The 14,980-nt window shown below is 40.0% G+C and overlaps 1 protein-coding gene across 3 annotated transcripts in view; it reads right to left on the bottom strand.

Annotated features, from left to right (window-relative positions):
- Positions 1-14,980, bottom strand: part of EDRF1 (erythroid differentiation regulatory factor 1) — a 29,326-nt gene that overhangs the window by 12,839 nt on the left and 1,507 nt on the right. For 2 of the 3 annotated variants that reach the window (XM_064145294.1, XM_064145296.1), the window contains exons 3-15: positions 12,765-12,831; positions 11,986-12,111; positions 11,439-11,563; positions 10,847-11,006; positions 9,161-9,262; positions 8,744-8,865; positions 6,795-6,906; positions 6,221-6,368; positions 6,038-6,146; positions 5,632-5,743; positions 4,332-4,592; positions 2,711-2,782; positions 1,715-1,865 (exon numbers count right to left, since the gene is read on the bottom strand). In XM_064145294.1, coding sequence (XP_064001364.1) covers positions 1,715-1,865; positions 2,711-2,782; positions 4,332-4,592; positions 5,632-5,743; positions 6,038-6,146; positions 6,221-6,368; positions 6,795-6,906; positions 8,744-8,865; positions 9,161-9,262; positions 10,847-11,006; positions 11,439-11,563; positions 11,986-12,111; positions 12,765-12,831 — 1,667 coding nt within the window. The remainder of the gene's footprint in view (positions 1-1,714; positions 1,866-2,710; positions 2,783-4,331; positions 4,593-5,631; positions 5,744-6,037; positions 6,147-6,220; positions 6,369-6,794; positions 6,907-8,743; positions 8,866-9,160; positions 9,263-10,846; positions 11,007-11,438; positions 11,564-11,985; positions 12,112-12,764; positions 12,832-14,980) is intronic. The other variant, XM_064145295.1, reaches the window with a different exon arrangement.

Here is a 14,980-nt window from a genome sequence, read left to right as displayed (position 1 = left end):
ATCAACTAAAATATTATTCTTTCTCCTGATTTGTGCAGTATTTACCTCCCACATCCCCCAGGAAACATTTGTTCCTAAACAGAAAAAGTTAACATGCGGACACTCTCCTTGCCAGCTGGCAAGCAGCTGCAACTTGTCATTGGTTCCAAATTTTGAAGGCAGAAGACAAGAGCCTGGCTGCAGAAGCACTGAAATAAGCACTATGATCTTGCTGAGCTGACCTACGTAAAAAAATCTCAGTAGGTCTTGGTAAAACTGAATTTCACAGTGGAGATTAATAGCACAGCGTAGAATTTATGCAAGCTCAACACAAAGTAACCTTCCAATGGAGGTGTTACATTCTGTGGCCACATATCCAGTAAAAAATAAGAAAGTATGCAGACATCTCCAAGGTCCTTGACCCTCAAGAGACAATCATGAAGTCGGAAGAGAAACATGAGAATACTCAAATGAGTAAACTGAACTCGCTTCTTATTTTTCAAAAAAGCAATGGAAGAAAAATGAAAGGCTAAGAATTGCAAAAAATCTTTCACAAGAACCTTCTTTGAGTTATGCTCATGGAGCTTCTTGCCCTGAAGAAAACTCTACTGCTTTCAAAAGAGGTGGCTTTCTTATACCTTTTTGTGCTAGTTTGAGCCTAGCTAGAAGGTTTTGGTGAGAAGAACTAGATTACAGGCTGTAGAAGAAAAACAAGGCTGATGTCTACCTCATTCATTGGCTTGCTGAGATGGATAAAAACAAGAATCAAAACATAGATAAGGTACTTCTTGCTTCAACTTCTGCTGCTGGGAAGCTCCAGGCTGCATCCCTCTCTAACTGCACCCTCTGTTTCTTTGACCAATCCACTTTGCTTCCTAACCCTCTGGCTGAACCTCCATTCTTCCTTGGGACTGGGGTAAGGTTGAGAGGGGTAGGGGGAAGGTGAAGGGGCAGTTGGGAGCCCCTCCTGGGGACTCAGGTTTCTGGGAGGGCTGTTGTGTTTCTGTATTACCTTTTACCTTGTATATTTCTGTCTATAACTGTATATACTGTAAATATCTGCTTGTATATTGAGCTAAGCTGTAAATAATAAGCTTCATTCAATTTCCAGAGCCAGCTGAGTCTTGTCTGGGTGATTTCCAAAGTGGGGGGGGGCATGGAACACCCAAACCATCACAGTTTTAGGTGCACTCCAATGAAAGTTAAAACAGACTACAGTCTGAAACTCCTGGGGTTTGGGTATTCAAGCAAGCAAAACAGCTTTAATTTGCTGCTTCCTTCCACAATTGTAGAGGTAGCAGAAAGAAAACCTAGTTAAGACCCCTAGTTGATATTTCAGAAGCAATTCAGCAGCAAGCATAAAGTTGGAGAAAAACCTGCCAGAAGTTCTCCCACTGAACTTCCAAGTCAAAAAGACCAAAGAATGAATATGATGCTACACAAACCAACCCCCATAACAATAAACCCTTCTGGAAGACGTCTGCAAGCGATACCTAAAGAGGGTCCAGTAAAATTTGTGTGCTCACTAAAAAAGGACGATCTGATATGCAAAAATATCCCAAATGGGCTATTTTCTTCATATTTAAAAAGAAACAGACCATTCTCTCATTTTGTACCTGTAATTTTTGCTTATGCAACAGAGTAATTACTGATTTACAAGTACACTAGACCAACAAAGTGACAGCAGCTTGTGCTGGCACTGGAAAAGTCTTATTTGCACAACAATATAACTCACTTTTGTCTAAAAATAATGCCATCTGTTTCTCCAGACACTCAGGACCACCACTAGTGGATTCATCTTCATATTTCAACGGGATTGGTGTGCTGGGATCAGCTGCAGGAAGATCACTTTCTTTTTTAATACTGCTGTCTACAGACTTCAAACCCTGTAAGAAGAGATCAATTACTTCACCTTGAAAGCAGTATTGAGCACATACAGAATACATCAAGAATTGGGCATGAGGTGAAACTCATTAGAAAGTTGATGGCTGCACTGTGTGCCGCTAACAGCAGCTCAGCTCTTGCCACTAAATATAATACAATCCTTTCGGTTGGAAGAGATTTAAGATCATTAATCCAACACTGCCAAGTCTACTACTAAACCATATGCCTCAGCACCACATCTACACTGCTCTGAAATCCCTCCAGGGATGGGGACTCCACCACTGCCCTGGGCAGCTATTCCAAGGCTTGACAACTTTTTAGGGGAAAACATTTTTCCTAATGTCCAACCTAAACTTCACCTGGTGCAACTTCAACCTGTGTTTCCTTTTGCCCTGTCACTTGTTATTATTAGGTAGAAAGGACAGATCTCCACTTCATTCCAACCTCAAGGAGTTGTAGACAGCCAGGTCTCCCCTCAGCCTCCTTTTCTCCAGATTGAACCACCACAGCTCCCTCAGTTGCTCCTCTTAACATTCATGCTCTAGATCTTTCACCAGCTTCACTGATCTTCTCCAGACATACTCCAGCACCTCATACTCCAGTCCATCTTTGAGTGTGGGGCCCAAAACTGAACCCAGTACTTGAGGTCTGGCCTCACAAGAGACAAAGTACAGGGGAACAATCCCTGCCCTGGTCCTGCTGGCCACACTTCTGAAATAGGCCAGGATGCTGGTGGGGCCTTCTTGGCCACCTGAGCACACTGCTGGCTCATGTTCTGCCATGAAGCTTTCCAGCCACTCTGCCCTAGCCTTTAACAATGCATGGGGCTATCGTGACCCCAACTTACCTCCAGGACATAGTTGAGCACCAGCCGGCAGCGCTCCTCAGTGCCATGGCAGACAGGAAATGCACAGCTAGGCTTCATTGAGAGAGCATCAGGGAAGAAATAGAAAGAGAATACATATTCAAAGTATGAAATGGCAACATTACTGAAGATGCAAATGAGAGATAGCATCAAGAAAATCTGTTAATGGAACATCTGAACTGTATGCTAGAATGTCATTGTATTTCATTCCTTTTAGTGAGGAATTCATACATCTGGTCATCTACACTTGGTCTCTCTTTGTAATCCCAAAGAAAATGCAGAGGGGTGAAGAGATGACTGTTCTGGAATGGTGATCACAGAAGCACTCAGAGACTGTCTGCAGTGCAGACCTGGGAAGATATGTACATTCAATACTACACAGAAATCATTTCCTCAGCTTATACAACACACTTGCACTTTCACGACCTCCAAATGACTCCATTTTTTGTGTGGCCTTTTTTTTTAGGGGGAGTTATTTTTGTCTTCTGTAATAGAAGGAGAAGAAAAAAGGGAAAATTGAATGCTTCAGCAACAATGTTAAGTTGTTATATTTTCGGCTGATGGACCTTGAAGTGGTAGCAATTAAGACAGCAATAAGAGTTACAATTTGATTTCACTTTTTTTTAGGCAATGTTGTTCTCTGCTACTCAGACATTAGAAAAAAGGCTTAGCTTTTGAATAAGTCATTTCATAATCACAGCCCTATGTAGGGAAGGCAAGCAAAACATCAGCAAAGTAAAAAGCTATGAACAGTTTCTTCACTCAACTTCTCACATTCCTCTTTCCTTTCAGTAATCACTGTGATGAAGTAGCAGTGTTACACTACTTCCAAGTCACTTATGAAGTCCATGGATGGTAATAAAGCTTCAGAAATACTGTGGTTAAGCATACAGCTGTGCCTTGGACACAAGATACACCTATGTGCAGAGTAAAGCTTTCTTTCTTTAATAAAAAGAGCTCTAAAACAAAATTTCAAGGAACTCAAACTGCTATATTCTGACCTTGGAAAGATAAATGAAAAAAGGGGGAAAAATATCAAAAACTAACCCTGTGGACATTCTGTGGACTGACTTTGATGCTCCCAATAACAAACCAACCAACCCAAAGAAAAAACCCCAAAAAGAAACAAACCAAAAATGAGTAAAAAACCCAAACCAAACAAAAAAAAACCCAAGAAACAGAACAACGAAAAGCAAAACACCACACAAAGATTAAAACTGCTCCAGTAGAACAAGGCAAATTAAGATGACCCAGCTATCCACACAAACTTGTGGTCAACTACCACTCATACACATAGCCACGTGGCAATATTTACTGTTGTCATGAGAACACTAATTTTCCTGTAGCCAGCTGTGCAAAATCATGCCATAAAAGACGTGTGCAAGATGCTAAGGGAAAGATCTACATTAAACCTGCTATACTGTAAAATTGAAAAGACCTGCAAGCTCTACGAGCAGATCATGAGAAGTTCCTTTCCCTGTTGCCCCTTATTTCAGTTAAAGCTGAAGACAAAACTAACATCTAGCTGGACTTCAGTGACAAACTTGGCTACATGAACTGAATCTTTCAAGAAAGCCCTTTGAAAATCCCCAACTTCACTTACACGGATTCTATGGACAGACTTGTATTTTTCTGGCACTGACAACTCTCCAACAGATTTGATGATAGCCACAGCTTTATTGTCATCTGGTGGATCAGAACTGTTGCTGTAAGAACCATTTTCATCACTGTCTGGCATTTCTTCCTCTTCCTCACTGTAACTTTCATCAGAATTTCCATTTATTGGGAAGTCTGTACTGTCTTCCTTTTTAGGTTCATCCAACTGAAAAAGCTCTGACAACATGTAGTTTGCTGAAGCACTAATCTTTTTAAAGAAAAGAAAACAGCAATATTTGCAAGTTAATTTTCTCTTCTGGGAAGCAATGTCAATATAATTTGTATTAAAGAGTAAACAGTTGATGCAAGCAGGCATTTGGTAAGCTGTGAATACAGCCTGTACAAACACACAATGGACTTTCCACAGAGCTGTTCCAAGAAAATTCCAGAAAATTATTCCATCAGGCTGTTTTCTGAACCACTATAGAACTACTGATATGGCAAAAGAGGCTACCACTGTGCAGGAGGCTGAATTCAATCATCTAGCTCAAAGAAACAGTCTCCTGCCTTACTAAAGGGTTACTTATGGAGTTAAAAATCTCATCTAGGAAGGGGAAAAGGATTTGAGCCCAATAAAATTTAGAAGAGAGAACAGAAGACTCATGCAGCATTGAGGGTCAGTGAAGGCTACTGAAACGATCCTAAGGTTGGAATCCCTCTGCTGCGAGGACAGCCTGAAAGAGCTGGGGTTGTTCAGTCTGGAGAAAAGGTTCTGGGGTAACCTTACTGTGGCCTTTGAATACTTAAAGGAAGTGTCTAAGAAAGCTGGGGACAGACATTTTAGCAGGGCCTGCTGTGACAGGACAAGGGTTGATGCTTTTGAACTAAAAAGGAGGAGATTCAGACTAGACAGAAGGAAGACATTTTTAACATTGAAAGTTGTGAAACGCTGGTCTAGGTTGTCCAGAGAGGTGGTACAAGCCCCATTCCCTGGAACCATTTCAGGTCAGGTTGGCACAACCTGCTCTAGTTGAAGATGTCCCTGGCTCACTGCAGGAGAGTTTGACTAGATGACCTTTAGAGGCCCCTTCCAACACAAACCATTCTATTATTCTACTAAAACAACAAAACAAATCACCAAAATGGTCCAGGGTTTCTTTAAACATAAATATATTTCCACGTTCATAAATATGTTTCAAATTCTCTGCATTGCAAAGGTAAGTGCTACACTAAATATAATGTAGTTTATTACCATGACAGCATTTTTACTCTGTTTACAAAGCTAAAAGAAAACAAGTAGTTCTTACTTGAGGATGTCTGCCATTGTCCAATAATTTAAGACAATTAAGGAGTAATGTCCTGATAGTGCCGTAGTGTTTCTTGTTCTGGTTTTTCTTCAGCATCATATTGCAAGCAACTCTAAAAGAAAGTTGAATAAAACAGTAAATCCCTGGATAGTTTCTTTGTGCTGGAAGGAAAAAAGCATGCCTTAAACACTACTACAGCAGTGTAACAGAAGACATGATCAGCAATTGCTGAGTGTAGTTTATATGGATAAATGTCCAAAAGACATGCTTTGATTTAATAAGAATAAAACTTAACAAGCTTCTGAGAGGAGATTTTATTTCATTCATTTCCATTTCATCATAATTTTTATTCTTAATAGACCTACACCCAGAATGAAGTGATACAGTAAAAATGGCAAAAACTCACTTGTACAGAAGAATTGCCACAGGCATCGTAAAAGGGTTTTGGTATTTGTCCTCTGTCTCTTCACAAAGCGTGGTCAGGTCATAGAGCTTTACTATGTCACTCCCACTTGCTGTAAGGTAAGACCTGTCATTAATCAACATGCCACTAACATAAACCTTTTCAATCTCATCTAAATCTGCTTACCTTTAAATAACCAGTATGTATGTCCTTCTTTGGTGCAATTTGATTTCAGAAAAGATAAGATATTTTGAGCAATATCTTTTATTACTTTGGTAGAAAAATTAGAGTTTTCTAAATTGGGAATATCTTCAGTCTTGATCATCTCATACTTCTGAAAGGAATACATATTAAAACTTGAGATTAGGGGGGTTTTCTGTCACCTCCCCTCCCCCCATCCCTAAAATAAAATATCTATAGCATGTCTATCTACTGCTGAAAGAAAAGAAGGCTACTATTCTGACAGACTGTCACAAAACACTGAGTTAATTTCTATGATTTACTTTAAAAGCAAGCACATGACTACACTACTCAGCACAAGCTTTAATGAGGATTCACTTCTGTGACAAGATAAATGAAGAACAAAAGGCAAAAAAGCGGCGTGTGCGCAACATCTAACATTGAGAGCCACAACAATGATGTGAGGGCTGAAATCCCTCTGCTGCAAGGACAGGCTGACAGAGTTGGGGTTGTTTGGCCTGGAGAAGAGAAGGTTTTGGAGAGATTATAAAGCAGGGTTAATGAAAAGAGCCAGACTTACCTGAACAATTCCATTAACATGAAAGCACATCACAAGCTCTGGCACATTGCATATTAAGTTGTCCAACCAATAGTCAATTCCTGTTAGTACATTTATTGGCTTGTTGTTATCCCTAAAAGCAAATATTGCCAGTGTAAAGTCATTATTTACTCCTCAGAAAATACTAGGTATGTTTACAAACAGGATTTAGATTGAAGTCACATGAGAGTGGATGGGTAACAATTAACTGTGAATCATTAGAAAAGAGGCAAACAGCTAGTTATATCAAACCAAACATACACAGGGATCTCTCCAGTGATCCCTCACCTTCCCTCAGCAGTGTTGAATTTTGGCTCCACTTATACTGAAACTTTAACAAGAGTCAGATGTCACGCTATTACCAAGGTAATAAGGTCTAAAGGAACAGCAGTATTAGCTGCAATTAATTACAACATAGGCCTTCTGCCAGGTAAGGTACTGTTAATTTCTAGAAGTGTCTTAAAAAGATGACAAGTACACCCAAAGAGTTTCAAGGTTTTGCTCATTCTTTGCCTACGAATAATCAGGAATGGAGAGCTTGGCAATCTAGTGATCCATATAAAGTATTACTGAACAGTAAGACAGTAAAACCATTACAGTCACAAATTTTAAGCACTCAAGTCCAACCAGTATTTACTGGAATTCAGAATCTTAGCAGGAGAAACAGGACTGCCCTAATTGATAAAAATAGTAATAGAACGACATTAAAGACTAGATGTGCAGAATTGTTTTAACACTCAACACTCCCAAGGTCAGGAAAGGTTGCAAACTGACAATAGTTTCAAATTAGTATTTAGTAACAGAGCATTTCAAGTCCCAAGTGCACTGGCAAAGGCACTGGGACTTGTGTTTGTTTCCTACACTTTGCAGGGGCATCACCGTTCAAGTCTGAAGAATGGAATTTACCTTTACACTGCACATAAACAGTCAATCAAACAAGATCAGAGAAGCACAGAATGTCAGGGGCTGGAAAGGACCTCGAAAGACTATCTCGTCCAACCCCCGCTGCCAGAGCAGGATCACGTATACCAGATCACACAGGAACACATCCAGGCAGGTTCTGAATATCTCGAGAGGCTGGGCAGCCTGTTCCAGCATTCTGTCACCCTCACAGTGAAAAAAATCCTCCTCATGTTTACATGAAACTTCCTATGCCTCAAAGATGCAGAGAGCCAAATAGAAAGCAAAGGAACAAGTCAGTCAAGAACTCACACTTTGAGGCAATTCCAAGCACAGGCACATGCTGGGCAGGGAATGGATAGACAGCAATCCTGAGGAGGACCTGGGGGTGCTGGGTGATAAGATGGACTTGAGTTGGCAATGTGCACTTGCAGCCCAGAAGCCAAGTGTGTCCTGGGCTGCATCCCCAGCAGCAAGGGAGGTGATACTTCTCCTCTACTCCACCCTCATAAGATCTCACCAGGAGTAGTTTCACCAGGAGTCCCAATCACAAGGATATGGAACTGCTTAGAGTGGGTCCAGGAGGCCACAAAGATGATCAGAAGGCTGGAGCACTTCTGCTGAGAAGATAGGCTAAGAGAGTCAAGGCTATTCAGCCTGGAGAGGACAATGCTCTGGAGAGACCTTAGAGCAGCCTTCCAATATTTTAAGAGGGCTAGAGAAGACCTGGAGTGGAATCTTTTACAAAGGCATGGAGTAACAAGAGGTGTAATGGCCTCAAACCGCAAGAAGTTTGATTTAGATTAGACATTAGGAGGGAACTATTCCCCATGAAAGCTGTGAGGAACTGTAACAGGTTGCCCAGAGAGGTTGTGGAGGCTCCAATCCTGGAAGTATTTAAAGCCAAGCTGGACAAGGTCTTGAGCAACCTGGTCAAGGAGGTGTCCCTGCCCTCTTAGAGGGAGCTGGAACTAGATTTTGTCTGAGGTCTCTTCCAACCCAAGCCATTCTGTGATTCTATGAAAACTCACCTGAGACGCAAGCTCACAGCAGGGTATCTCCCACCTCCAAATATAGGCATATTTGATCCTACTAACATGTGGATGTCTTCAAAGGTCCACAAGATATTACGAACAAAGTCATTTTTAAGTCCCTTCATTAAGATAAAAAAAAGAAGGATTAGAAATCACTCATACAAAACTTGCTCCATAAAAGGTTCTGTGGAATTATGAGGAAGGAAGAAGCAAAAGCAGCAAATAAAAGACAGCACGTAAAGAACTACACTAAGCATTCACATTAACTTAAAAGACTGAGGTCACAGATGCCACAGAAGCTACTTCTACACGGGTCTTAGTTCTTCTCTTTGTTCTAATTGAGATCAAATTTTAAAATGCTTGTTTAAAATTGGAGGTTTCAGTGTTTGAGCTCAAATTTCACGTATAGCATACCTGACTGTTTTCCCCGTCATTGAACAAAGGAGTCAGGTTTTGTTCTTTGGGGGCTGAGGCCACATGCCCCACTAGATATGAGGGTTCAAGAGGCACAGTGCCCTGTGAAAAGCACAAGCATAAGGAGTGATTCTGTTGCTGAGGTAGAGTTAGGCCATTGAAAAAAAGAGAAATCCAAACAACAACAGCATAAGGGAAAAACCTTCACCTCTAACATATTTAGATCAATATGCACTCAATTAGAAAGTCTCTGCTCAGTGACTAGAATGTTTATTTTATGCAGACACTAGCAATATTTTGTACTTAAATTTTCAGAGGCTTTGGAAAAAAAATAAAATCAGAAAAGGACCCCTCCAGGGTCAGCATCAGGTAAGTATCCAGAAGTAAAGCAGCTATCTTAATGTCTGCTATTAAATGAATCCCCACCCCTGGAGGTGTTAAAAGAGGCAGAGATGTGGTGCTAAGGGACATGATTTAGCACCAGCCTTGCTGGAGTTAGACAATACTTTACTATGGGGGTGATGGAACACTGGAACAGGTTGCCCAGGGTGGTGGCTGAGGGCCTTTCCCTGGAGACATTCAAGACGAGGCTTGACAAGGCTCTAGGCAACCTGGTCTAGTTGAGGATGCCCCTACTGAATGCAGAGGAGTTGGACCCAAGATGACCTTTGGAGACCCCTTCCAGCCCATATCATTCTATGGTAATAGTAGAACGTGATGATCTTAAAGGTCTTTTCCAACTAACATGCTTCTAATTTATAAATCAAAGACACAGACACTGTATGGATGCATGACAAGTTCTTTCCAATAAGCAGTCTGTTGTGTTGGGTCATTGTTGGTCAAGAAGGTGGAAAACTTCTTTTTCTAAAGGCTTTCAAGGACTGAAATATCTCTCCACTTTAGAAGACTGCCACACTCCAACACATAGAGATAACAATTTCATGGATAATTTATCAGAGCCTTCCTAAGTTAGCTGACCAAGGCACATGGCACACTAGTCAGCAAGTGTTAACTACACCATTATTGTTATATTAATGTAGACTGCAGACCACAAATTTTTCAACCTCTCAAAAATGTAATCAACTTCTGTATTCTACTACTCAAAACCCACATGAATTAACATGTTTTCATTAACAAGTTCAGCCCCAGACTGACCTAGACTTGGGCCTAATACTAACCATAGCTTGTTGCATAATTGCTATAAACATCTGCCTCTTACACTTGTGTAAGCTCACAGCAAGTACTTGTACATGCCGCTTAACTGTTTTGCAAGCATCTCCATTGATCTTCATTTTCCTCTTCACCTCAAATTCAAGGCCACGACAGATTCACTTTACTGACAAATTCAGAAGCAAAGGCCAAACCCTTCGGTTTCCATACACTTGAAAAATCAGGTTTTCCTATTTTTAGCTAAGTCATTGATGAGCATTCCTAGCCAAATGCTTTGTGTCTCAAAAGTGCATAGCCAAGGAAGTATTGAGTATTACAGAGAGAGAAAAAAAGTGACTTCCAAAATTTGGAGCTCTGAAACACTGGTATAAGCTAAACCACACACTCTGCCAAGTCCTTCTAATGCCAAAGTTAACTTCTTTCAGCAAATACAGCAGTAGCTACTATGAAAACCTTTCAACATGTATCTCCCCCTGCAAGAACTAAGGTGCCATTCAAAACATCATACACACTAACCTGGTTAGAGGCACCTGGCTCTTCAGATAACGAAGAAGGCATTTCAAAAGGAGCTGGCCAGGAGGCCCTTCCTGCTTCATCACTCTCACCTGAAACAGGACCCTCTTGGTGCGGTTTTGAAGTGGAAGGAACAGGTTGAGCAGCTCCATCACCATTTATGCTGACCAAGAAACAAAAAAGTTCAGTCAACAACATGCAAACAGATTCATTCCAGAATGCTTAGATTTGATGCACCACTCTCAAAGTATGACTTGTCAATCTTTTAGAGTATTAGCAAAGTTGCTCATTGCCCAAACTCCTAAAAAATTACCTCAGGTGTCACAATCTACCTTGTGTATTTTAAGTTGTTCTTCCTGCAAAACCAGATATATTGAGATATGGGGTTAAGTAATGCTATTTATTTTATTCTTTAATACTTCCATTTTACTTTATTTCAGTTTCTGTTAAAACATTTACATGTTATTTCCTGATCTCACTCCTCAATTCCCTCTGTGTAAGGATAAGTCAGCAAGTAAGGCAGGTAATCGTGGAATTTTAAAACAGAGCACACAAAAGTAAGTGGAAAATTCAAGCTTCATGCAGACAAAGTTACCTGTAATATAAAAATTTAGACAGTATAGCCTTCTGGTACCAGTGTTCTTTACTCTTCTTTTTTCGCTGCCACTTCTGATCAATCAGCCTTTGATAAAACTCTTTCAGCCATGTCCAGTCCCCTGTCTAAGCAAACCATCAGCAAAGTAAATTAAGTTACTTATTAGGTTATGAATAGTCAGCCACAGCAACAAAAAATCTCCAGAAAATAACTGTTCATTTATTGAATATGTATCTTATAGAACAGTTGCTTTCATACTAAAAAGCTGACTTCATTGGGAAGTCACATATGTGTAAGAGGTTACAGTGACAAACAGTTATTAATAAAATTAATAATAGTACAGCAACAGTGAATTGCAGCAAACTGGGACACAATTTTAGTCCAACAGTGTCACAAATCTAGGGCATCAGACACAGTTTGTGAAGAATAGAACACCTTTTATACTCACTCAGGAATTTTAATACCTACACTGCTTTCTTGCTGGCTACATCACCCTTGAAACAATGATTTGTGACCACACCACACACTTAAAATCCAAATGGCTAACCTGAGAAGATCTCATGAAGAGTTCTTGAATATCCAGCTCATCCAACAAGAGTGTCCGCCCGATACGATGTACTGCCATGCTCACATGGCTCTTGCTATAAGGGATCTTCAGAAGCTTTTTAATGTTCTTGCAGGAGAAGAGAGAACAGAGATGATATTTAATACAACTATGCTGCATTGTAAGCCAATTCTCAGGAGCTTGTAAGCAAGGAACACACTACTACGCTGAAGAGGCATGAGCTGGCAAGGCAAATAAACCTCAGAATGCCAGCGATTAAGACTATTCCACAAGAAGTTGTATTTGTTAAGGTCAGAGAGCATGAGCGACAGTGATCAAGAGATGACAAGGTCGGTATAAACCACATACATAGTTTAATCATGATCTCTCTTTGAAACATTGCAATCAGGTATCATAAGAAATGACAAAAAAACAGGTAAGTGGATAGATGGGATTTTAAAAGCTGTATCTTCACCATGGGAATACCGACATTTTGTCAGATATCCAGAGGAATCTGGACAGAGATCTAAGTCTGAATAAAAATCTGCCAAACATCAGCACTGAGGCAGTAAATGAGTACACTTCCTCTTCTCAGTAGCCTCATCTGAATGCTACAGCTATTACCAGCACCAAAACAAAGGCTGACAAACAGCAGAAAGAATAAAAAGGGGGTCTACTTTCCCTCAAAGGACACAAAGATAACAGAAACTATGACAAGATCTTAAAATAACTTCTATACACCATAAGAATTGGAATGAGCCAAGTTAAAAAGTTATACATACCTCTGAATCAGACACAACGTCAACATCATTTCCAACGGAGTCAATGAAGTCATACGCCATCCCAAAGCTATTTAAAGCATAGCTCAAGTTAAGAAACATGCAGTGTCACATGTGTGGGTTTTTAAGTTTGCTAAATCTTTGAAAGTTCATTCTTCATTAAAAAAAACAAACCCAAACCAAAACAAATGTCAACCTAAACATTACCAAGTATAATGAGACCCCATTAAAATAATTTCATTTTTACAGTTTACAAGCTTTTCAAAGATATCTTTGTCAGGGCTTAGATCCAATTTCAAGACATCCTAAAAGGTAGCATAAGTTTTCCTGAAATCAATAAAATCAGAACCATTAATTAAGACAGCTAAGGGGAAACTAGAAAAACTGATGTTTTAATTTATTTAACACTAAAAATAGTAACAGTTTTTCAAAGAGTTTCTCTTTAAGGCATTAAACACATTAAATACTTTACTTCCACTTTAACAGTTATGATTTCATTTCACCTCTTTGTGCTAGTTTGAAGCAGGCTAGAATGTTTTGGTGAGAGAAAGTAGATAATTGGCTATGAAAGGAAAACATGGTTGTGTCTCTTCTCTCACAGTCCCACTGAGAATTATGGGAACAAGAAGTAAATATTAGATAACATTCTCCATTTTGTCCCTCACTCTGCTTTTGTCCTCAGACTGAGTAACATCTCATTAACCTCGCTGCCACTAACCTTGCTCCTTAACCTCTTGGCTGCACATCTATTCTTTCTCAGGATTGGGGTAAGGTTGAGAGGGGCCAGGGGAAGTGCTGGGGTGGTTAGGAGCCCCTCCTGGGGACTCAAGTTTCTGGGAGGGGAGTTGTGCTTCTGTATTGTTTATCCTTTGTATATTTCTGTATATTACTGTATATATTGTAAATAGCTGCTTGTATATTGTGCTAGCTGTAAATAAATAGCTTCATTTATATTCCCAGAGTCTGTCTGAGTTAGCTGGGGCATATTAAAAAGTGTGGGGGGGCGGGATAGAAGCCAAACCACCACACTCTTGAGTCTCCTAAATCCAGCCTAAAAGTAACAGACGTACCATAGAATGGTTTGGGTTGGAACAGACCTCTAAAGGATCATCTAGTCAAGTTCTCCTGCAACAAGCAGCAACATCCTCAACAAGATTAGCTGTTGAGAGCCCTGTCAAGAGTATCTTCATTTTCATTAAGGCCTCTCTAAATTACAAGCTATTTACCTTAGAATACTTCAATGTCCAGATCATTCTTTAAAATTAAACCAGGTATTACTATAATCCAAACAAATACATGATGTAGAAGTGTCCCAAGTTGTGTTTTTGCTGTTAGCTTTTAAACACTGACACTAGAGACAGAGATTAAACTGTCATCCTCTATGTGAAAAATAGAGTAACTAAAGTAAACAGAAAAAAAATATAAAGCCCTGGGAGACATGCTACTCTACTTCAAAAATGTACATCTCCTAAAACAAATCATGAGGACTTAGAGACAGACTGTCCACAAACTGTTAGCTTTCACCAACTTGTTGACTCAGCGTGAATTTGCCTGTTCAGCACAGGATTTAAGCCTCCTACTTATAAACATTCTGAACTCAAACCATTTATCAAACACCTACACTGAAAGGTAACACTGCTCTCTGGTTTTGTTTTGTCCCTTAATCCACTTTGTGTTAGCTCTCAAGATGACTTCAAATTTCTTTTGCCACTAGTTAGCCAGGTCCAGCTTCTCAAGATCCAAAAGCCTCTGCCACTTTCAAAGGGAGTCACATTTGGTCCATTTTCACCTGTTATCAAAAGCAGAATGGCTGGCTGAACCAGTCTAGTTTAATTTTGGCCAACTGACAACAGCAAACCAAGACAGAACATGAAGTCACTTTGACTGTCTCAAGCAAGGTGTCAACACCCACTTGAGAAAAAGTAATAATAAACAGTATTACCAGCATGATGAGGTCAGACTGGATAGGGCTTTGAGCAACCTAATCTAATGGAAAGTATCCCTGTCCGTGGCAGGTGAGGTGGAACTAGATGATCTTTAATATCCCTTCCAACCCAAACCCCTCTGTGATCATTAATCCTTTACAAAGGAGGCAAGAGCATACGGGCAAGAACTAAAGATGAAGAAGAGTTATAAAAAGTAGCAGCTAGTTGCTATGGCAAAGCCTGCATGTTATAGTCTGAATTACATATGTTCCAAGATATCTGTTACAACTATTC

Source organism: Pogoniulus pusillus, chromosome 6 (genome assembly GCF_015220805.1).
Source record: "Pogoniulus pusillus isolate bPogPus1 chromosome 6, bPogPus1.pri, whole genome shotgun sequence".
NCBI lineage: Eukaryota > Metazoa > Chordata > Aves > Piciformes > Lybiidae > Pogoniulus > Pogoniulus pusillus.
The sequence above is the reverse complement of the archived record's forward strand: the minus strand, read 5'-3'. Positions and strand labels throughout refer to the sequence as shown.